The 22932-nt window shown below is 38.5% G+C and overlaps 1 protein-coding gene across 1 annotated transcript in view; it reads left to right on the forward strand.

Moving 5' to 3' along the window:
* The window catches only part of LOC125461565 (double-strand-break repair protein rad21 homolog), an 82250-nt gene that overhangs the window by 34610 nt on the left and 24708 nt on the right, over positions 1-22932 (forward strand). The window contains exons 7-12 of the mRNA XM_059652628.1: positions 547-654; positions 3515-3628; positions 9025-9254; positions 11320-11434; positions 17870-18003; positions 21018-21125. Of these exons, the coding sequence (XP_059508611.1) occupies positions 547-654; positions 3515-3628; positions 9025-9254; positions 11320-11434; positions 17870-18003; positions 21018-21125 (809 nt within the window). The remainder of the gene's footprint in view (positions 1-546; positions 655-3514; positions 3629-9024; positions 9255-11319; positions 11435-17869; positions 18004-21017; positions 21126-22932) is intronic.

The following is a 22932-nucleotide window of genomic DNA, read 5'->3' on the forward strand; positions in this document are numbered from 1 at the left end:
AGTTCTACTAGAATGCGTGTTCTGTTAACTCGAATTGGCTGATTGATGAAAAGTGGACACTGTTTGGATAATGTGAGCTTTCTACTGTACAAGTTAAGTGATTTCCCAATAACACGATTTCTTGTGGCGATTTTCTACAGCGCAAGATTGTGCAAGAACGCAACTATTGCACTATAGAAGTACCTGTAATACATTTTCATGGAGTAAATGGAACAATCTGAGAATTTAAGTCATGTCCCCACTCCCTCCTTTGCTGCTGCCCTATTCTTTGGCTGTTTTGGATGTGGAAAATGTTGGCATCCCTATATAAACTAATGTAAACCTCTCAACTTTATAACAGGAAGAGCATTTGGTTATCCATGTACCAAACAGGTTTTTGTGACTTACGCATAATGCTTTTTCTAATTAACTGATGTGGCATTATTACAAAACAATAATCCAGAAAACATGCTACATCAATAAATTATTTGCTGAGGTATGTGTTTAGATGACTTACAAAAATAATTATTTCCATTGAAGCTAATGAAAATTTGATTTAATTTTCAGAGGAGTTTCTCAGTGGCGAAGCTGAAAATGCCTTTATGGATTTTTCAGATACTAACGGATGCATGGCGAACGATTTATGGAATAAAAACCTACCAACTTGTAAGTCTGGTGTGTGCATTTTAAAGTGAAAATACGTGTTTTGCATTTGTACGTTCCACGTCATTTCTCTTTGGCCGAAAAGATCACAAATCTAAGCAGTGCTCCTGCAGCGCCAGTGAAATCCTTCCATAGGATAATGGTTTTCAAGTATTTTATCTAAAGGTGAAGGAAATGTAGAAACAGAGGCCATTTGCCATTTGAGTCTATCCACTATTCATTTAGTTCTAGTCTTTCTGTATCTCAAATCCTTTAGAACATAGAACATTACAGCACAGTACAGGCCCTTCGGCCCTCGATGTTGTGCCGACCTGTCATACCGATCTCAAGCCCATCTAACCTACACTATTCCATGTACGCCCAAATGCTTGTCCAATGACGACTTAAATGTACCTAAAGTTGGCGAATCTACTACCGTTGCAGGCAAAGCGTTCCATTCCCTTACTATCTGCGTAAAGAAACTACCTCTGACATCTGTCCTATATCTTTCACCCCTCAATTTAAAGCTGTGCCCCCTCGTGCTCACCATCCTAGGAAAAAGGCTCTCCCTATCCACCCTATCTAACCCTCTGATTATTTTATATGTTTCAATTAAGTCACCTCTCAACTTTCTTCTCTCTAATGAAAACAGCCTCAAGTCCCTCAGCCTTTCCTCGTAAGACCTTCCCTCCATACCAGGCAACATCCTAGTAAATCTCCTCTGCACCCTTTCCAAAGCTTCCACATCCTTCTTATAATGCGGTGACCAGAACTGTACGCAATACTCTTCTGAGCTCTCTCTTTAGGTCTTTCCTAGCTACCTCGTAGCCCTCAAGTGCCCTAACTGAGCCTTCACATCTCATCCTAACATAAGCCTTTTTTCCTCTTGACCAGAGATTCCACCTCCTTCGTAAACCACGGCTCCCGCACTCTACAGCTTCCTCCCTGCCTGACAGGTACATATTTATCTAGGACACACAGGAGCTTTTCCTTGAATAAGCTCCACATTTCTAATGTGCCCATCCTCTGCAGTTTCCTTCCCCATTCTGTGCTCCCTACATCTTGCCTAATCTCATTGTAATTGCCTTTCCCCCAGCTATAACTCTTGCCCAGTGGTATACACCTATCCCTTTCCATCACTAAAGTAAACATAACGGAATTGTGATCCCTATCACCAAAGTGCTCACCTACTTCCAAATCTAACACCTGGCTGGGCTCATTACCCAGTACCAAATCCAATGTGGCTTCGACCCTTGTTGACCTGTCTACATACTGTGTCAGGAAGCCCTCCTGCACACTCTGGACAAAAACTGATCCATCTATAGTACTCGAACTATAGTGTTCCCAGTCAATATTTGGAAAGTTGAAGTCCCCCATGACAACTACCCTGTCTCTCTCACTCCTATCGAGAATCATCTTTGCTATCCTTCCCTCTACATCTCTGGAACTATTCGGAGGCCTATAGAAAACTCCCAACAGGGTGACCTCTCCTTTCCTGTTTCTAACCTCAGCCCATACTACCACAGTTGACGAGTACCCAAACATCCTCTCTGCAACTGTAATACTGTCCTTGACCAACAATGCCACACCGCCGCCCCTTTTACCATCTTCTCTGTTCTTACTGAAACATCTAAATCCCGGAACCTGCAACAACCATTCCTGTCCCTGCTCTATCCATGTCTCCAAAATGGCCACAACATTGAAGTCCCAGGTACTAACCCATGCTGCAAGTTCACCCACCTTATTCCGGACGCTCCTGGCATTGAAGTAGACACACTTCAATCCAACTTCTTGCTTGCCGATGCCATCTTGCTTCCCTGAAACTTTATTTCGGACCACCCTACTCTCAACCTTTTCTACAGTCGAACGACAATTTTGGTTCCCATCCCCCTGCTGAATTAGTTTAAACCCACCCGAACAGCCTTAGCAAATTTCCCCCCCAGGATATCGGTACCCCTGTGGTTCACTTGTCTTGCCTTGCCTTTCTTTCATATTTTTTTAATAGCCTTAGCTCTCAAATATCACAACCAAATCCCAAATCTTGTTATTTCATCTTGCATGAAATAGGCAATTTTAGTCACGAGTCTATGGCTTCTTTTTATCTAAATATCACACCTGTAACCTGCATTTTTGAGTAAGCGAGGGAAAACCTCCCTGTCATTAGTGATGCCTTGCTGTGACTGGACAACTTGTCAGAAAATTTCCTGCGCTTATGTTCTTATAATGGTTATTAATTTGAATTACCTGTTTATTTCAACATACTTCTTTGAAGTTTGAGTGACATGTTTAGTCCATGTAAATTATGCTCACACAGAGGTTATCATATTGAGACTTTTTGTATTTATCTTCTCTGCCCAGAAAGAGGAGAATCAAAGGTTAGTTAGTTGCCTGATAGCACAGCAGCAGACATGAATAAGTGAAACTTGTCATTAATGCCCACACTGATGTTCATTAACATGCATTTGTTTGAGGAATTCTGCCCTGAATTTTCATTGTTGCAACAATGGCTGAGGATGTCTTTGTTTATCATGTCACATGACAGTGCCAGTATATGTGTTGTGTGATAAGTTGAAACCTGACTGCTCCACATGCTAGTGTTGGTAATGGTTATTGCAGAACTTGACTATTACTTGAAGCAAAAAGATTATAAAGTTGACAGAATAAGATATTCCACTAAGCCACCATCAGTTGACTTAATAAAGTTGGCCTCTTGAAGACCTAAAGATGTTATGAATTTCAGACAATACATCAGCATAACACCCATGAACAACATGCAGCTACTAGAATCATAAATAAGTACATTGTGGCTCTGCTTCCTCAGAAACATGTAAAGATAGGTAAAGAGAAGGCTAAGGTACTTATGATTTATTTTTGCATTTCATTATTTCAATAGGTAAGTCACATGTTCCTGATACTTTACTTCAAGAAGATAGAACTGAATGTGACCAAGCAACTCTGCTGCTCAATGAAGAGGAGGGCTTTGCCTTGCAGCCAGTCGATACAACTGGTTAGTTTCACTCTCTTTTTTTATATAAAACATATAATTTTACTGGGTAGTTTTTTTTAATCAGTGATGCATATTTGTATCAATGATATGCCGATTTTCAGTTCCATGATATTATTTATGGAACTATCCTCTAACAAAGTCAATCACTATTATTGAGTTCTGATGTTCTCCTATTGGAACATACTGGTGCAGTGCTCCAGAGATGTTCTACATTTACAGGGGAATGATTCTGCTCCTATTTTCTGGCTCACTTCATTTACATGGCTGGTTTCCTTTCTTGTGATTGAACCACTTTCCCAGCTTTTAATGTGAATTGAAACTTGCCAGTGTTAGCCAGTTGAACCCAAGGGAGAAAACAAGTAGAAACTATCTGCAGTTGACATACATCTATGGGATACTTCCAGGAATTCTGTGATCCTCCCCTCCAAACTTTAGAGGAAGCCTTCTGTAATGGTACTTCAGAGAGAAGTGAGGCAGGAAGGCTTATTGCAGACCCAGGAATAGTGTTAAAGGGAAGGGAGTGATTGGATAACTTGTCCACCCAGAAGGAAAGTCAGCATCTGCTTGACAAACTTCAATCAAACCTCCCTCAAAGCCATACCACACTACAGGTAGGCTAATTAGTGAGCAATGAGAATTTCATTCCTCCTTGAGCATAATAGGCACTGCTGGGACTGACACTAGTCCAGGGTTGAAAGCTCATTGAATCCGTAGACATTGCATGGGGAGAGCTTGTAAACTTTAATGTGCCTAGGACACCTTCTGAAGGTAGTACTCTGTTTCCTTCCAATGGTTTCCAAAATTAAACAAAAAGACTGCCCACTCCCACTTGCCTATCCAAGCCAACTATATTATGGCAGAGTTACATAAAGGTCACCTGAGCTATTAGTAAGTTTATGTGACCCTTAATTATTCATTTACATATGGTGAGTGGGCAGTGATTTCTAATTTTCTGATCTTTTTTGTGTTCAAACTATTTCAATTTCATCTCATTTCCAATACTATGCTTTTTGCTCTTCCATTTCCATTTTAAAATTGCTTATTTCCGACTCTCTTTTCCTTTGCTTTTCCTCCATTTCCATTTCTCTTTTATTTTCATTGTCTCCTGTTTTTGCTTTTCTCTTTCTCTTCCAATTTAAGCCTTTCTCGTTCATGTTCTTCTAAGTTAATTTTTTTTAAATTTTCAGCTGTTTCTTGTCTAATTCCAGCTGAGACATCTCAGTTTCAGGTTTCCTCCTCTTCTCAACCTTCTGTACAACTCTAATTCTAAATATTGGTCAATTACTCACAGCATCTCCACCTTGCAAGACCTTGCTTTTATTTCTATCTTCAGTTTATCTGCTAGATCTCAGTTTAGCCTGAGTCAAAGATTTCAAATAATTGTGCTGTGCCTTCTATTCCCAGAAAGCTCTTGGCAACATTCAGTGCCATCTTGAAAATACAAACCACGTAATAAACTTCAACACAAAAGTCGTGTGTTTTCCTCCACGTACCCTCTTAAATTTATATGAATTTAGTCTCAGTAGGAGCCCCTACTTGTTATAATCAAGCTGATGGTATTACTGGACATACCAGATCCCAGAATGAAATCTTTTCAGAGATAGTAGGAATTGCAGATGCTGGAGAATCTGAGATAACAAGGTGTAGAGCTGGATGAACACAGCAGGCCAAGCAGCATCAGAGGAGCAGGAACACTGACGTTTCGGGCCTAGGCCCTTCTTCAGAAAAAGGGTCTGAAGAAGAGTCTAGGCCCAAAACATCAGACTTCTTGCTCCTCTGATGCTGCTTGGCCTGCTGTGTTCATCCAGCTCTACATCTTGTTATCCCAGAATGAAATATGTCTTGATTGATCAGCTTTTAAAAATATAATTAACATAAGTTGGGGAATTTCAAGACCAGGGGGCACATTTTACACAGAGAGTGGTTCGTGTGTGGAATGAACTTCCTGAAGAATTGGTGGGTATGGGTACAATTAAACATTTAAAAGACATTTGGATGGATGTATGATAAGGAAATGTTTAGAGGCGTATGGGCCAGGAGCAGTCAAGTGGGACTAGTTTAGTTTGGGATTATGTTCGGCATGGACTGCTTGGACCGAAGGGGTCTATTTGCGTGCTGTATGACTTTGACCATATAACATGGTTGTCAGTCCTATCAGACTGCAGAGATTCTTTAACAACAGGATGGAACTTTATGACACAAAAGTCGAAGAAAAACAAATTCATCCTTCAACTCATTATCTTATACACCTTAATCAGGTTCCCTCTCAGCCTTATCTAAAGAGAACAATTCCAGGTAAAATGCACCAAACCAAGCAACATTCTGGTGAATCTGTTCTGCACCCCTTCCATAGAATCATAGACAATTACAGCATGGAAAGAGACACTTCAATCCAACTCAACCATGCCGATCAGTTATCCTAAACTGAACTGGTCCCATTTGCATGCTTTTGGCCCATATCCATTCAAACATTTTCTATTCATGTACCTATCCAAATGTCTTTTAAATGTTGTAATTGTACTCGCCTCCACTGGTTCCTCTGGCAGCTCATTCCTTACATGCACCATTCACTGCGTGCAGTCACATTCTACCTATACTGAGAACAAAATATGCTGGAGATCATAGCAGTCAGACAGCATCCGAGGAGAGAAAGCAAACTAATGTTTTGAGTCTACATGACTCTTCTTCAGAGCTGATGTGAAATGTGGAGGGGGCAGAACTTATGCAGTGGAGGGGGTGGGTGAAGGGCAGGGAAGAGGGTGCAGTGCTGGGGGTGATAAAGGATGTTGATAGTTGGGGGGGGTGGAGGCTGGAGCAGACGTAGTGACAGAGAATCTAACAAGTAAAGCTAAAAAAAAGAAGGAATGGGAGTGGTTTCACAATCTGAAGATTTTGAACTCAATATTAAGTCCAATGGTCTGGTGGAAAGAGCAGTCAAACTTTGAACAAAAACAAAGTTGCTGGAAAAGCTCAGCAGGTCTGGCAGCATCTGTGAAAGAGAAAACAGAGTTAACATTTCTGGTCCGGTAACCCTTCCACAGAACTGAGGAAGGGTCACCGGACCCGAAACGTTTACTCTGTTTTTTCCTCAAAATATAAGTCTCGATTGAAATGAGTCTGCCAAATCTGGAACTTACCTGACTTGACTATACCCCTTGCCTTGTGAAAATCTGATCTTTGATCTTTAATGGTAGCCATAGAACATATCCAAGAACAGAGAGCTGGATCTTTTAAGATTGCATGACAAATTGAAATTGTATTCTGGGCTTCATTAATAGAGACATTGTGTATAAAAACGGAAGCTGAAACTTCGTTAAGCTGTGATTAAGCAGTACCTGGAATGTTGCTTCCAGTTTTTCTTACTCCATTTGAGGAAAGATGTGAATATTCTTGAGAGGGTGGAAAAGAAATTCATTAGAGTGGCTCTAGGAATGATAGCATTAATCTGGAGAAGCAGGTATCCTTAAGAGTGTGGAGGTAATTCATGGGAATGTTCCAGGCATGAAGCAATTCATCTGCGATATTAGTTCAAAGAAAGTGGTGATATTCTGTTTCAAGCAATGGAATTTGAGGGGAAATCTAATAGTGACTACATGATTATAATGGGATTTACAAAGATAACTTATTCTTATTGACTGATAGTAGAAGAATTAGGAGGGCAGTGAGGAAGAACCTTATCTCACAATGAGTTGTAATGATTTGGAACTGTCGACCAACAAAAGTTGTGAAAATGGAGACGGTGCTTTCAAAATGAAATTGAATAATCACGAGGGAAAAGAATCTTGCAGGGCTGTGTGAATAGATGGAAGATTGGGTCCAACTGGACAGTTCTGCGGAGAACCGGTATAAACTAAATGAGCCGATTAGCCTCTTTCTGTTCCATTTTGAGTATATAACAGTTACAAGTATTTATTCTTGCTGTGTTCATCATTGATAACACACCAAAGCTAATGGAACTGGGTTTTCAGTAGTCTATCCCATGAAGATCGGAATAGGACTTCTGTCATGCTGCCCTGGCCCTTCAATGGTCTGCTGTTTTTCCTGAGTTATAACTGAATTGATAAGATCCTCCATTAAAGGTTCAAGACAAACTAAATGGGCACTGACTCCCAGAAAGTGTATAAGGCGAGAGAGGAAAGGTTTTAAAATTGTCGGGAGGTGAGGGATCTTCAGGAAACATGCGGGATAAACAAAACGGCAGAAATACAAGAAACAATAAAATAGAGGGAGTCGTTTGATGGAAAGGGAATAAATAGTTGTAAAACAGAAGGTTTTACACACTGTATACACAAAGTGAGAATTCAATTAAAAATTAATTACAACATCTGTACAACAGTGCACACAGTACATGTAATAAAACAAGACTTCTGCAGGCAATCATGCATTGGGTGAAAGCAGACACTGGGATTGCTGAAAATTGGCTGCAGGAAAATCAGGACTAAGAATTATACGGTGCTTGGTATTACATTTGGAAAAGAGAAGGGCAAGTAGAGATTTAGCAGCTTTGTTGTAGCTGGGATAAAGTAATGGCAGTAGAAAAATTTAATGCAATTGCAATGCAGTGAAACATTTGGATTCTATTAAAGGACTAAAGGGTCAATTGTACTAATTGGTGTAACCTAGAGACAACCTACTAATGGAGGAGAGATGGATGAAATTATATGCAGATAAATTAGGGAGTTGAGTGAAAAAGCATAGAATGCTAATCACAAAGATTTTAATTATTCTGGTATTAATTAGATATATGAGATAAATAAAGGACACATGAGAATAGACTTCCTGTACTCTGCGTAGGACTCCTTTTTAACTTAATAGGTGAAAAGCCCAACAAAGGAACATTTGCTTTTGGATCTAATAATCCTAAATGAACCACATGCTTTGAGAAGTTAAAGTAGGGAGACAACTAGGTAATAGTGGCCATAACATAATATGCTTTAGGACTTTGATAGCAAAACATATAGGTTCTCAGGGCAAAATGATTAATGAAAGAACGATGCAGAGAATAGACTATAACTATGAGATATTATTTATATAAATATCAAACGAAGTCTGCAACTTCAATTGCACAAAACTTCCGTCCGTCCTGTATGTCATGCAATTATTTAAGCAAGTCTTTGATGCATGTAAATTGTATATTTCAACAGATTCTTCCATTTTTGCTCGGTGCTTCACTCACTTGTTTAAAAGTTGGTGAGTCATCTGCAGAAACTCTTCAGAGGAAGGCCTGGCATAACTTCTTCCAATCAGGCAGTTTAGACCAATAAGTCTTCCTTTGCAATCAAGCAGCCAGGGACAAAAGTCTCACTTGCCAAAAGAATACAATTCTGCCCATAGTGACAGCATAAGTGGGAGACTTGTGACTAGTAATTGTTAATACTGGTGTTCTTTTCTTTTAGTTTCTTCAGAAAGGAAACGGAATAAAAGGAGGAGAAAGCTTACTGTGGATTGTGTTAAGGAGCTTGATAGTAAAACCATTCGAGAACAGATTGAGGACTTCTCTGACATAATTACGACAATAGATCTGGCTCCACCTACTAAGAAACTGATGATATGGAAGGAGACAGGTGGAGTTGAAAGGCTCAACTCTCACCCTGCCCAGACCTTAATAAATTACAGATTATTAAAGGTAATTTATTGTGTTTTATTTAAGCAGGTACCATAATGCAGTGAAAATTAAAAACAGCCTGTCATTAAAGAGCAACTTGCTTCACTAGTCCATTATTTCTGATGGGTGTTTTAAAAGAAAATATCCTCTTTCATCTATAGATCATTCTTTAAAAAAAAGATATTCCATAAAATATTTTAGCTTTATTAAAATAGCTGATTTGACTTGAAGAGAAATAGGATGATAATCCAGCAGAGAATGCATCAGATTAACTATGGCCAGGCTACATATAGTACCAGAGGTTGCTGTTAATCAACTGGAGTAGAGAGCACATGGTAAAATGAATGGTGAGATAACAATGTGTAGAGCTGGATGAACACAGCACTCCAAGCAGCATCATAGGAGCAGGAAAGCTGACGTTTCGGGCCCAGACCCTTCTTCAGAAATGGATGGTATTTGGACAGTGAACAACGTTCAACCACCTCTTGCCTTGTGAAGTGAGGGCTTTATTTGGAATATTAGAGTGAGAAGACTAGTATCAGCCTTCATCACATTACTTTGAATTCAGAAAGATCATTTCGAGGGAACACTCATCGTAAGGTTTTTCTCAGAATATTGATCAGGACTAGGTTCAGCTTCTAATGTACATGTAATACACATCAGTGAAAGAATAAGGGTTATCTGGATGATTACATTACAATGGTAATTACATTTTCTGGCTACTATTGTTTGTCAGTGTTTGATTTGCTTTCTGTTTAATTAGCAAGAAATGTATTTTGAATAGCACTGACGCCACCTTTATTTTTTTAAAATTGATTCATGGGTTGGCAAGGCCAGCATTTTTTCTCATTCCCAAATTTCCCCGAGAACTGGTGATGCGCTGCCTTTTTAAATACATCTGAGTGGCTTACTAGGTAATTTCAGATGGCAGTTCAGAGCCAATCACATGTTTATAAGTCTGGAATCATAACTAGGCAGAAACAGGTAAAAACAGGAGATTTACTTCACTGAAGGACATGGTAAACCAGATGGAACTTTATGGGCCATTTCATTCCAAATTTATTTAATTATTGCATTTAACTTTCCCAGCCTCCATGTGAATTCATTGACATGGATTATTAGTCCAGTTCTTTGGATTATTAGTTCTATGTGATAACACTGTAGCTCTATTATGTAGTCCAATTATGACTTCAGTACTTCTATTGCAAAGGCTCAAATAGATTAAACAGATGATTGTAAGTAACTGTTAGTAGACACCACTGAAAAAGCACTAGTGGAACATGAATGGATTGAGGAATGTGTACTTTAACCAGAGTTTGTGATCACCAACTGATTAAAGATATATGGGAGGTGACTATGCATCTTTGTATGAATTGATTGTTAATTCCAAAAAAAAATTTTATGTTAGGTAGCTAGACACCTATATAGTTACTTATATGACCAGTCCTATATGAATATGTTAGTTTATGCCACATTTATGCAGTTGTGTAATCCACAAAATGTCTGCTTTTTTTTGATTTTTTAAAATAAATTAGCATATAAAAAGATGGTCAGAGAAAAACCGTTGTCTAGTAACAAGCAGGACATCTTCAAAAGCTTCTACACCAGTGATTACCTCACCATTATGCTTTGTTGGTTAGACTCTTAATGCCCATTTTCCACCAACTGAAAAACACAGATATCTGGTTATCAGCTTATTGTTGCTTGTTCGAGCTTGCTGCATTTCTTACAATGATGCCAGTGATTACACTTCAAAAAATATTTAATTCATGTGAAGCACCTTTGGGATATCTTGAGGTCATAAGAAGTACCCTTTACATATAAGTCATTTTTATTCAAATTAGAAAGTAGTCTCACAAAATTCACTGAGTCCACTGTGTTCTGCAGGTTTACTTACATTTGTGGGTGAATATAGCTCCAATTTTGCTGCCATTGCAAATTAAGACTGTAGGTTTTTAGGCAAGTGTGTGGATGTCAAAATATTAACAAGTACTTTTTTGTGTTCTATTCTTCAGGCCTATATGTGTAATAATATAACTTTGTACATTCTTCTAATTTAAGTTTTTAAAATTTCATTTTTCATCAGTTGTTCAGCCATTGCCTTAGAAAAAATCTGTGGAGAGAGCAAAGTGATCACAGTGACAATGTAGAAAAAAGATCCGAGATTGAAGAAATGAGAAGTGAGGAGCACAATGTAATTGGTGAGTTATTGAAAATTTTCTTTTATGACCAGTTTTAAGTAGAGTTTTACTGTTTTCCTTCTGGTAATTGACTATCATATCAGCAGAAGACCTTCACTACTGAAGGATCCATTGTTAATTTCCTTTTGTTTTAGACAATTTTCTTCATCTTTATTGATACACCTGAATGGGAATGAGGAAGTATCGATTAAAAGTTTACTTCAAGGTTAAGCTTTTAAATTCAATCATCACAAAATATGTAAAATTTTGCGTCACCATTGCAGAGTCTCTGGTGGCAGGTGCAATTCACAAATGAAATGTATGACCTTGTGTGCTTGATATGTATTACAGCAGATTTTCCAATGTGTTATTCTGCTCAGTCAAATGAGTCTGTGATTTGATCAAATGGAAGTTGCATTTAAATGTTTGAAGTATTGGTGTGAGGGAGATAATTTGATTTATTGTTGTTACATGTACTGAGATACAGTGAAAAATGTAGTTTAGCATGCTGTACAGACAGACCATACCATACACTTTGTGTCAGGGTAGCAGAACAGAGAGCAGAATACAGTGCTACAGCCAAAAGAGGTGCAGAGAGAGGTCAGCATTAATGTTTGAGAGGTTCTTTCAAAAGTCTGATAACAGCAGGAAAGAAACTGTTCTTGAATCTGTTCATACATATATTTAAACTTCTTTATCTTGTGCCCAAAGGAAGATGGTGGAAGAGAGTGTAACTGGGGTGGGATGGATCTTTGATTTCCTGAGGGAGCAGGAAGTATAAATGGAGTCATTGAATGGAAGGCTGGTTTGTGTGATAGACTGGGCTGTGTTCATGACTCCGCAGTATCCTGTGGTCTTGGGAAGAGCAGTTGCCATACCATGCTGTTATACATCCAGATAGGATATTACTGGACTATTAACTGAGAGATTTGAGCTAGTGCTCTGGTACATAGGTTCAGTTCTCAGCAATGGTACCTGGTGGAATTTGAATTCAGTTAATAAAGTGTGAATATAAAGCTAGTCTTAATTGATGTTAATCATTTTATGTTAGTTATTATCAATTATGATAAAAACCCATCAGGTTCATTGATGTCCTTTAGAGAAGCAAGTCTGGCATCCTTACCTAGTCTAATCTACCTGGGACTCTTCACCCACAGCAATGTGATTGCCCTGTGAATCAGTTCAAAGGCCATTTAGAGATGGGCAGAGTTATACTTATCAGCAACATACTCATCCCATGTAAGAAAAAAGTGTTACACTAAGATTTACAAATATTATAAATTTCGAGCAGTACCTTGCTCACATAAAATCAATATACAACAGACCCAGCCTGATCCACTTTGACATAATCCTTAAAATAAAGCTGTGATAGTTGGAGCTTGTAGTGAATGTACTTTCTTGCCAGTGGGCATTTATTTTGTGTATCTTATATTATGCATAATGTTTGCTTGAACAATTCTGTATTTTTTGCAGATGTTTTCAGTTTGCTAAAGATACTTTGCTGTAATTATTTCTCTACTATTTACAGAAAAAATAGTTACAAATATGGAAATATCTTTCATTATTCCATCGCATTGTATTGATTATATCAATAGAACAATGTTACAAGGGACCAAATACTTCGTATTGCAGTGGTATTCATCAGTTGTTCAGACACTGCCTTAGAAAAATTGTATCTAGGGAGTAAATAATTGTATTGCTGAGCTAGTAAAAATTTACCAACATTTCTTTTGCAATGGCTGCATAAATTAATGGTTAATAATGAGCCAACCTGTATGCAAGACCTATTTGCAGATTGAATTGGCTGGAAGTGGCCTACAACATTATAGCTTTCATGTTTTTTTATGACAACTGTCTGCAAAAGTCCATTGGATTATCATGTTTATCTCTAGTGTTGTAATTCTTATCACTATAGTTCTTATTGATAGCCCTGTAAGACATGCTTATTGACCTTACAAGGCTTGTGACTGCAATCTCCTATGGACATGAAAGATGTGTTGGCGCGGGTTTGGAGGGCCAAAGGACGCTGTTCCTGTGCTGTATGATCCTTTTGAAGAAAGGATCTCAACTTTCAACCGAAGAAAAAACTATTGTTGCTGGCAATTACTGTCTCAAGGATCAGAATATATTTAGCATTGTAACAATATGGAAGCTGTGCAGGTCCATTATAAGGGAGACTAACTGATATGAAAAATTTTAAAATACCCATTTTAAAGGAACTCAAAAGTTGAGTTGAAAACCAAATAATTTTGGAAGTTAACTAATATTACAAAGTTGCATAGAATAGTCATGAATTGGATGGCAGGAAGCAAGATTGTGCTTGTAAAACAAACTCTGTGCCATCCCTTTAAAAGATAGTTTTTTTTGGTGCTTAGAGTTAAAATGGATATCTGAACAGCAGTATAAAGTGCAGGTGTACGAAGAGTGCTCAAATGGAAACATTTTGTATCGAACAGCCAAGCAGCATTTTTTCCAAGATAACAAATCTTTTCAAATTTAGCCAATCAATTTAAACCAAGCCCTTCAATACTATGAAGCGAATACACTTGAACCTGACAGTGTTGACAACCTGAAACCAATCATATAAGAATTTGCTGTTTCATTGGGATATGTAAGACAGGTTTTTTTGAAGAATGGGGACAGCCAGCTGCCAAAAGACAACACTTTTTGTTCTTACAGAAAACACCATCTAATTAAAATGGTATCAAGGCATTTCTGAGCTAAAAAGTCCTCAGAAGCAATTATAGGGAATCTTTGACTGCAGAATTGGCAGCAGAAAGACATTGTAACATGAAGTCAACAAAGAAAGGCTCGAAAAAGCAGAGTGTTCTACAACACGTTTGCGAACGTGGAGAGATTTTTAATTTACTGTTGTCTTATTAATAGGCGTTAAATAGATGGGACTTGTGGTTATTTGAACAGCATTCCAGTAGAATTTAGACCTGTTAAGAAGTAGTTCATAGTATGGAGGCAATTGTTTGGTTTGTCAGTAATTCTGTTCATTTGTTCATTGTTAAGGTTAAATAATAAAATTGTTTCTTGTTATTTATGAAGTGAACCAGGGATATTTGTTTTAACCTCTCTTTTAACAGAATCCGAGGGAAAAGGCAAGCTGCTCTGGGTTTTTCAGGAGGTAATTATTAGAAGGGAACCTCTGCTCCCATCAGAACAGCTTGGGGCTTGTGTTTTGGTTTAGTTATCAGAGGGCCATTTCCCTTCTGTAACACTAAGAGATGGGACGGTAAAGCAATAAAAGCAGAAAATGCTGGAAGTATGGTCAGGCAGGAACTGTGGAGAGAGAAGTAGAGTTAACATTTCAAGTTGATTGGATGGGTTAATATTATTTATCTATTTATGGGCTGTGAGCATCACAATTACAATCTATCGAGTTTTGAGAAGATTTGTAGCTCAGGTTGAGATTCTGGATGTGAGTTTGCTCGCTGAGCTGGAAGGTTAGTTTTCAGACGTTTCGTCACCATTCTAGGTAACATCATCAGTGAGCCTCCAGTGAAGCACTGGTGTTATGTCCCGCTTTCTATTTATATGTTTAGGTTTTCTTGAGTTGGTGATGTCATTTCTTGCATTGGTGATATCATTTCCTGTTCTTTTTCTCAGGGGATGGTAGATTGGCTCCAAATCAATGTGTTTGTTGATGGAGTTCCGGTTGGAATGCCATGCTTCTAGGAATTCTCGTGCATGTCTTTGTTTGGCTTGTCCTAGGATAGATGTGTTGTCCCAATCAAAGTGGTGTCCTTCCTTATCTGTATGTAAGGATACGAGTGATAGTGGGTCATGTCCCAAAAACGACAGATGAGGAAGGACACCACTTTGATTGGGACAACACATCCATCCTAGGACAAGCCAAACAGAGACACGCACAAGAATTCCTAGAAGCATGGCATTCCAACCGGAACTCCATCAACAAACACATTGATTTGGAGCCCATCTACCACCCTCTGAGAAAAAGAACTGGAAATGACATCACCAACCCAAGGAAACAGAAACAGATAAATAGAAAGCGGGACATAACACCAGCGCTTCGTCGGAGGCTCACTGATGATGTTACCTGGAATGGTGACGAAACATCTGAAAACTAACCTTCCAGCTCAGCGAGCAAACTCACACCCATTACAATCTATGCCTAATTGTCCTTATTAATATAGTACTGTGGTACTGCTTCAACCACTGCACTCCCTGTGTTGAGGTTCTTTTACCATCTTATTGAAAAGGGTGTAATTTTCCTTATTTTTTGTATCAGTTTTACACAATTGAATGACTTGCTCAGAGGATGGTTAAGAGTCAATCAAATTTTGTGGGTCTGGTGCCAGCTTGACCAGACAAGAATGACAGGTTTCTGCCCCTGCCACTGTACTGAACTGTCACAGCCAATTGCAGCTGTGAGCCATGGTGAAGCACTCTCATCATTCTTCACTGGCTAACCTTAGATGCCATTGATCACAATATTCCCCTCCAATGCCATTTGTCTGTCTGGTCTCTAGCTACCTACTTCATCTTTGCCCTGGGTAGTTGTCTGATATAGAACCACACTGTTTGCAACCTCAATGTCATATTTGACTCAAAGATGAGCTTCTAGCTAAATATGCGCCCCAACATTAAGCTCACAGATTTCCATATCCATAGTGTAGCCTGTCTTGTCTTAGATCATTGCATCTAAGACTAAATTTTAAAATACCAAGAAATCAATACATCCATACCTCTGACCTGTTGTGCAACCCTGAATTATATTGCCCTACCACTGGATTCATTTGCCTAGTCATTAAACTTTGGTATTTGAGATAATGACGAAGGGTCTAGGCCCAAAATGTCAGCTTTTATGTTCCTAAAATTCTGCTTGGCCTGCTGTGTTCATCCAGCTCCACACTTTGTTAAGCTCTGGTATTTCCTATGTTTTGCTACATTAAAGGTGTAATGTAAATCTGAGTTGTATATTTCTTAAAGAAAACCAGCAGAAGTCAACCAGTTGTTTTTTTATGACAAAACAGTCAGTAATTTTATAGTCGTCACCACTGAGATCAGTCATGTATTCCAGACTTATTTTTTAACTACAGTGAATTCAAATTTTCAAACTGACATGCAGTGATTATCAACTTGACACACGGGTTAATCACCCCAGGCCTCTGGATTACCTGTCCAGTTACATAGCTGCTACACTACTGTATCTGAACCCCAGTATTATGATTGAAAAATATGTGACAATAGATCATCGAATCCCAACAGTATGGAAACAGGCCCTTCAGTCCAGTGAGTCCATGCTGACCCTCAGAGCATCCCACCCAGGCCCATCCCCCTATAAACCCACCTAATATACACATCCCTGAACACTCTGGGCAATTTAGCATGACCAATCCACCTAGTCCACACATCTTTGGACTGTAGGAGGAAACACACACACAGACACTAGGAGAATGTGCAAACTCCACACAGACAGTTGCCTGAGGGCAGAATTGAACCCAGGTCCCTAGCACTGTGAGGCAATAGTGCTAACCACTGTGCCACCATGCTGCCCTAAATACTAAATTTGGGGCGGCACGGTGGCTCAGTGGTTAGCACTGCAGCCTCACAGCGGTATGGACTTGTTGGGCCAAAGGGCCTGTTTCCACACTGTACGTAATCTAATCTAATCTAATCTTTAAAAAGGATTTTCAGAGGATAAATTCACATGGTTATGATGAATATTTTATAATGTTATTATTTGGGAATTTAGATTCAAAAGTGGAAAAGTGGATTTTACTTTCAGTTTTCAGTTTTGTGAAGGTGACTTTTTAAAGAGGTATGAAAGTCAATTAACAGTGAAACATCATATCCAAGAAATCATGTTCCATAAATTAAATGACAAGCACACTATCTGGGGAGTTAATTAATTATTGAACTTTTCTAAGTTGAGTTTTATGGCCCACTGGGAAACAGATGGTCATGGGCCACTTGCAGGTTGGATTCAGAAGAAAAGTCCTAACAATAGAAGGGCTACTTTAGTTTGTGGAAGTCTTTAAATATTTTTAACAACTTTTCTGAAGAAGGGTCTAGGCTGGAAATGTCAGCCTTCCTGATCCTCTGATGCTGCTTAACCTGCTGTGTTAGTCCAGCTCTGCACCTTGTTGTTTCAGATGAGTTTGTTTTTTTTTCATTTTTATTAAAGTACCTGGTGCCTTCAAGTGAATATGGTCAGTAGTTGCCCACCACAGAAATTTAAAGGCAAAAAAAGGATTAACCAGCCAGATTTCATCCAGGGTTCTGACTTGTACAATTTTGCCATCAGTTGGGCCCATTACAGTGCTAAGATCTTTAATATAAAATAAAAAATAGTTTCCAAAATATTAATATGACTACTTTAAGCAAATTTAGTTTTGAAATATTTGATTTTTAATTATACATCTACTTGTTTCTCTTTTCTTCCTTTCCTATTCTCTTCCAAACCTCTTACCTGGTTTGGTAAAGATTTGCCTACTATGGAAGAGCCTTATAATCTACAAGATTCTGTAGTAATTGAATCCAGAAGGAGCAGCATTGATCATGAACAGGAAATAAGTAAAGAGCATGACTTTCCATCTGAAAATGAGATCATTGGATCTGTAAGTGTCACTATTTGGCAATTCTACTCTTTGAATTAGCAACAACATACTTATGCTTTTATCACTGCCTAGTAGGAAATCTATAATATTTATTAAACTGTAAGATATAGGAGCAGAATTAAGCCATTCTGAGGTTTTTTAATTTTTTAGTTTATACGATCTGGGTGTCGCTGGTTAGACCAGCATTTATTGTCCATCCTGTATTATCCTCCAGAAGGTGGTGGTGGTGAGCTGCCTCCTTGAACTGCTGGTGTAGTTATGTCCACAATCCTGTTAGGAGTTCCAAGATTTTTACCAGAGACAGTAAACAAGTGGTGATATAATTCCTATGGGATAGAGAGTTGGCTTGGAGCGGAATTGGAGGTGCTGCTGTTTCCGTACATTTGCCGTCCTTGTCCTTCTGGGTGGTAGAGGTTGTGGGTTTGGACTTTGTTCGAGATGGGACGCACTGCTGCCACTGAGCATTTGTGTAACATTCCCTCAAAGCTGCATTTGCTGATAGTCATGCACTACATTATTTCTGCTTCCAGAGGCCAGTGCTATATATATTCCCATGGGGGAATGCACAGGAAGGAGAAAAAATAGAGAAACCATTGCATTGGTGGTGAAGAGTCTAAGTATTAAAAGGTAATAGATGAGGTACCAATCAAACAGGCTGAATGATGTTGAGCCGCTTCAGTATTGTTGCACCTGTACAGTCAAGTGGACAGTAATCTGTTGTAACGGCTTGTGCTTTATGGTGCACAGGCTTTGGAGAGACAAGGTCACTTACTTGCTGTAGAATTCCTCGCCACTTTTCTGCTCTTGTAGTCATAATTGGGGAGGCATAAGTGCACTGGTGCCCCCACATTTCATTCTCCAGCCCAATTAAACTGTCTCACCAAATGAAACAGCACCCACCCCACCCCCACCCACCCCATTCCCAACACACTTGAACTTGCTTCAGAGAGTTGGGGCATTGAGTTCCACTTGTCTTTGTATCACCAGCTAATTTGGTTGTAATGCACTCTGCCATTCATCCAGATCATTAGTATAAATTGCAAGTAGTTGAGGACCCTACACTATTTGCTGTGGCACACCTCTGGTTATAGTTTGCCAACCTCACAGTGACCCATAAATCCTGTTGTTTCCTATTAATTAGCGAATTCTCTTTCCATGCTACCAACATATTAACTCTGACTTCACAAAGTCTTAATTTGTATATTAGCCTCTTACGTGACAGTTTATGGAATAACAACTGGAAATACAAATGTACTACATCGACTGGCTCCCCTTTTATTCCTTCTGTTTATAACATCCTTAACCAATTCTAATATGAGGATAAATGGTAACAGGTAGGGGAGAAGTTGAGACCAACATAAAGCAATAAAGAAATTGTTTATAGGGGAAGAAATGTGTTTCAAAGGTAATTTTATACAATACAATACAGCATGGGATCACGCCCTTCAGCCCACCAAGCCTGCACCAATTCGTAATCCTTATTTAGACCCACTACTTATTGTCCATATGTGGTTTCTACCCCTCTGTTCGCCTCTTGTTCATGTGTCTATCAAGATGTGCCTTAAATGTTGCTAACATGCTTGTTTCCACCATGTCCACTGACAGTGTGTTCCAGGGACCCACCACCCTCTGTGAAAAATATTCCCCACACTCCTCCCCTAAACTTTTCCCGCTCACCTTGAATTGATGTCCTCTTATAGTTGACCATTCCACCCTGTCTCTCATAATTTTGTAGACCTCTATAAGGTTGCCCCTATCTTTCCAGTGCAAACAATCCAGATTTATCCAACCTCCTCATACCTAAAACCCTCCAGACCAGGCAACATCCTCATAAACCTTCTCTGCGCCTTCTCCAAAGCATCCATGTGCTTCTGGTAGCATGACGACCAGAACTGCATGCAATATTCCAAATATAGCCTAACTGAAATTTTATATAGCTGTAACATAACTTGCAAACTTTATATTTGATGCTCCAGCCAGTGGAGACAAGCATACTGTATGCCTTCTTGACCATTTCCTGTATTACCGTTTTCAGGGATCTGTGGACCCATATGTCCAGATCCCTCTGTATGTCAGTGCTGCTAAGCGTTATGTCATATATTGTAATTTATGCCTGAATTTGTTCTTCCAAAATGCATCATCTTTCATTTGTCTGGGTTAAACTCAGTTAGTTGTGGATTCTTAAATCTCAAGGTGCCTTCTGATGAGTGACCAAAATATAAAAACTGACCAGTACTGGACTCTGCAACCATCTATAGATAGGCTTTCAGAGGATTACTTTCCTGACAGATTTGTGATGTAAGTAATAGTTTATCAGCATACTGCATAAGGTAGCCACCACATATCTTTTACAAAGCTAGGTTTTTTTTAAGCACAAAAAGCTGCAGAAAGTTGTGCAACATTGTATTTTCTGCAAAGCCCAGCATAGTATTCATATGGTCTCAAACCTACCAGTACAGAAATATAATTTGTGTTTACAGTGGGGAGTTTACAGGCATGCCATGAGAACATTATATGAGGTGAAATTGTGAGAATTGGGGAGGAAAGAAATTATTTTGTAATATAAATGATCATGAACAGTAAACCTTTTGGACTATAACCTGGTGTTGTGTGGTTTCTGACCATGAACAATAAACTGTGTGTGATAATAGGCATGGTCACAGTTCTAGCCCGAAACGTCAGCTTTTGTGCTCCTGAGATGCTGCTTGGCCTGCTATGTTCATCCAGCTTCACACTTTATTGACATTGACAATGGAACCACATCATTCCATCTTCATAGAAATGATTTAGGAAAGCACAGCATTTTAAAATTTAGAGATAACATTAAGCTTAGAGATGATGTGCCAAATTATGTTCAATGCACTATGATTCTGTGATGGTGTAGACTGGATGACCAGAAAAACAACAAATCAAATATGTTAACCTTCATGCTCAAGTCTCCAAGGTTCCCTCCAGCAGCTGACTTGGAACTACATCAACAAGTCTATGGTCACAGTTTTGTTGTCTTTAAATAGGAAAAATTGGATGTTGATTTAATACCAATGGAACTTCTTGAAGATTCATTAGTTGTTCAACTTCCTACTGGAGAAGAAAGAGACAGTCAGCAAAATGAAGTTACAGAGGTGAGTAAAATGCAAATGTTTCATACATCATAGACTGAGAGGTAAAAAAAAACCCAAGGCTAAACAGCTGAGTAAGCAGTAAGAGCATTTCATGATTAAATCTTGTTAAAAGCAACTCATGTTAATCTAACTTAACAGTCATTTGATACATTCATCAAGGTGTTGGGTGAGAAATAATGGATCTCGTATACTTGAATGTTAGAAGACAAATCTAGCTAAACATGATTTGCATGGAAGAGCAGGCAATCACATTGTCTAGAGAAGAGATTGGTTAGAAGATAGGAAGAAAGAAGTAGTGTAAAAAGGATATTTTTAGATTGATGAATAATTGCCAATGGCATCCTTCAGACATTGACAATGGAACCACATCATTCCATCTTCATAGAAATGATTTAGGAAAGCACAGCATTTTAAAATTTAGAGATAACATTAAGCTTAGAGATGATGTGCCAAATTATGTTCAATGCACTATGATTCTGTGATGGTGTAGACTGGATGACCAGAAAAACAACAAATCAAATATGTTAACCTTCATGCTCAAGTCTCCAAGGTTCCCTCCAGCAGCTGACTTGGAACTACATCAACTTTACTTCATTTTTGCTGAGTCAAAGTTATGGACTCATGTATATTTATATAGGGGAGAAGATGTAGGAGAAGATTGAGTAAAGTAAAAGTAAGTAGCGAGGTGATAGATCAATATGATCAGTGATACAAGTAATGAAAAATAGAGTATCGTAGGAAGGGATAATGATTGCATACTTGAGCGTGTGCCAACAGATAGGAGCAGAGTTGACAAAAGAATGTTTTAATAAAATTGAATGAGTACTCAATTTGCAAGTGAACAGATGAATTGCCAGCTCAAATAGAAATTTGTATGTATGACCTGCTAGCCATTACAGAAACATGGCTACAAGGAAACCAAAGCTTGTATCTGTTTATCCAATTGTATGTAACATTCGGGATAGATATTATGGGATAGCTTTGTTAGTTAAATGAGACATTTGAACCATAGTCAGAGATTACCTTTGTTTGAAAGTTCAATTGTAGAATCAATTTGGGTGGAATTAAGAAACAAAAATAGCACAAAATTCATAGGAATTGTTATAGGCTACCAATCAGTCATGGTAATGTAAATCGTGGGATAAATCAGGAAGTTAAAGGTGAGTTTAATATAGTTAATACAATAGGTTTTAATCCACATCTGGATAATAAAACCTAATTAATATGAATGTTGTGGAGAAACATTCTTGGAATTTATACAAGGTGATTTTCTAGAACTGTACATTAGGGCGCCATGTAGGGAATAGTCTGTTTTAAATCTAGTACTGTGTAATGATAAAGGACCAATTAATAATTTTGTTGTATGAGAGCCTTTGGGAAAGAGTGACCATAATATGATAGCATTTTACATTAAGTTTGAAGTGAAAGCATTTGGTCAAAAAGGATGTGAATGTAGATGAGAGTGGTTGTTCATTTAAAGAACAAATACACAGTTTAAAAACCAAAGAACTGCAGATGCTGTAAATCAGGAACAGAAACAAAGTTGCTGGAAAAGCTCAGCAGGTTTCACAGTACCTGTAAAGAAAAAATCAGAGTTAACGTTTTGGGTCCGGTGACCCTTCCTCAGAGCTCAATACACAGTTTACATCAATAATGCCTACCTTTAGTGCACAAAAACCCAGCAAGGAATGTGTTCTGACTGTCGTAAACAAAAGTAGTCTAGGATCCATGATAGAATGGTGTAACAGATTCGACAGACCAAATAGCTTAATTCTGTGGCCATATCTTATGGTCTTCTGATAGTACT

The sequence above is a fragment of the Stegostoma tigrinum genome, chromosome 19 (assembly GCF_030684315.1).
Source record: "Stegostoma tigrinum isolate sSteTig4 chromosome 19, sSteTig4.hap1, whole genome shotgun sequence".
Lineage (NCBI taxonomy): Eukaryota > Metazoa > Chordata > Chondrichthyes > Orectolobiformes > Stegostomatidae > Stegostoma > Stegostoma tigrinum.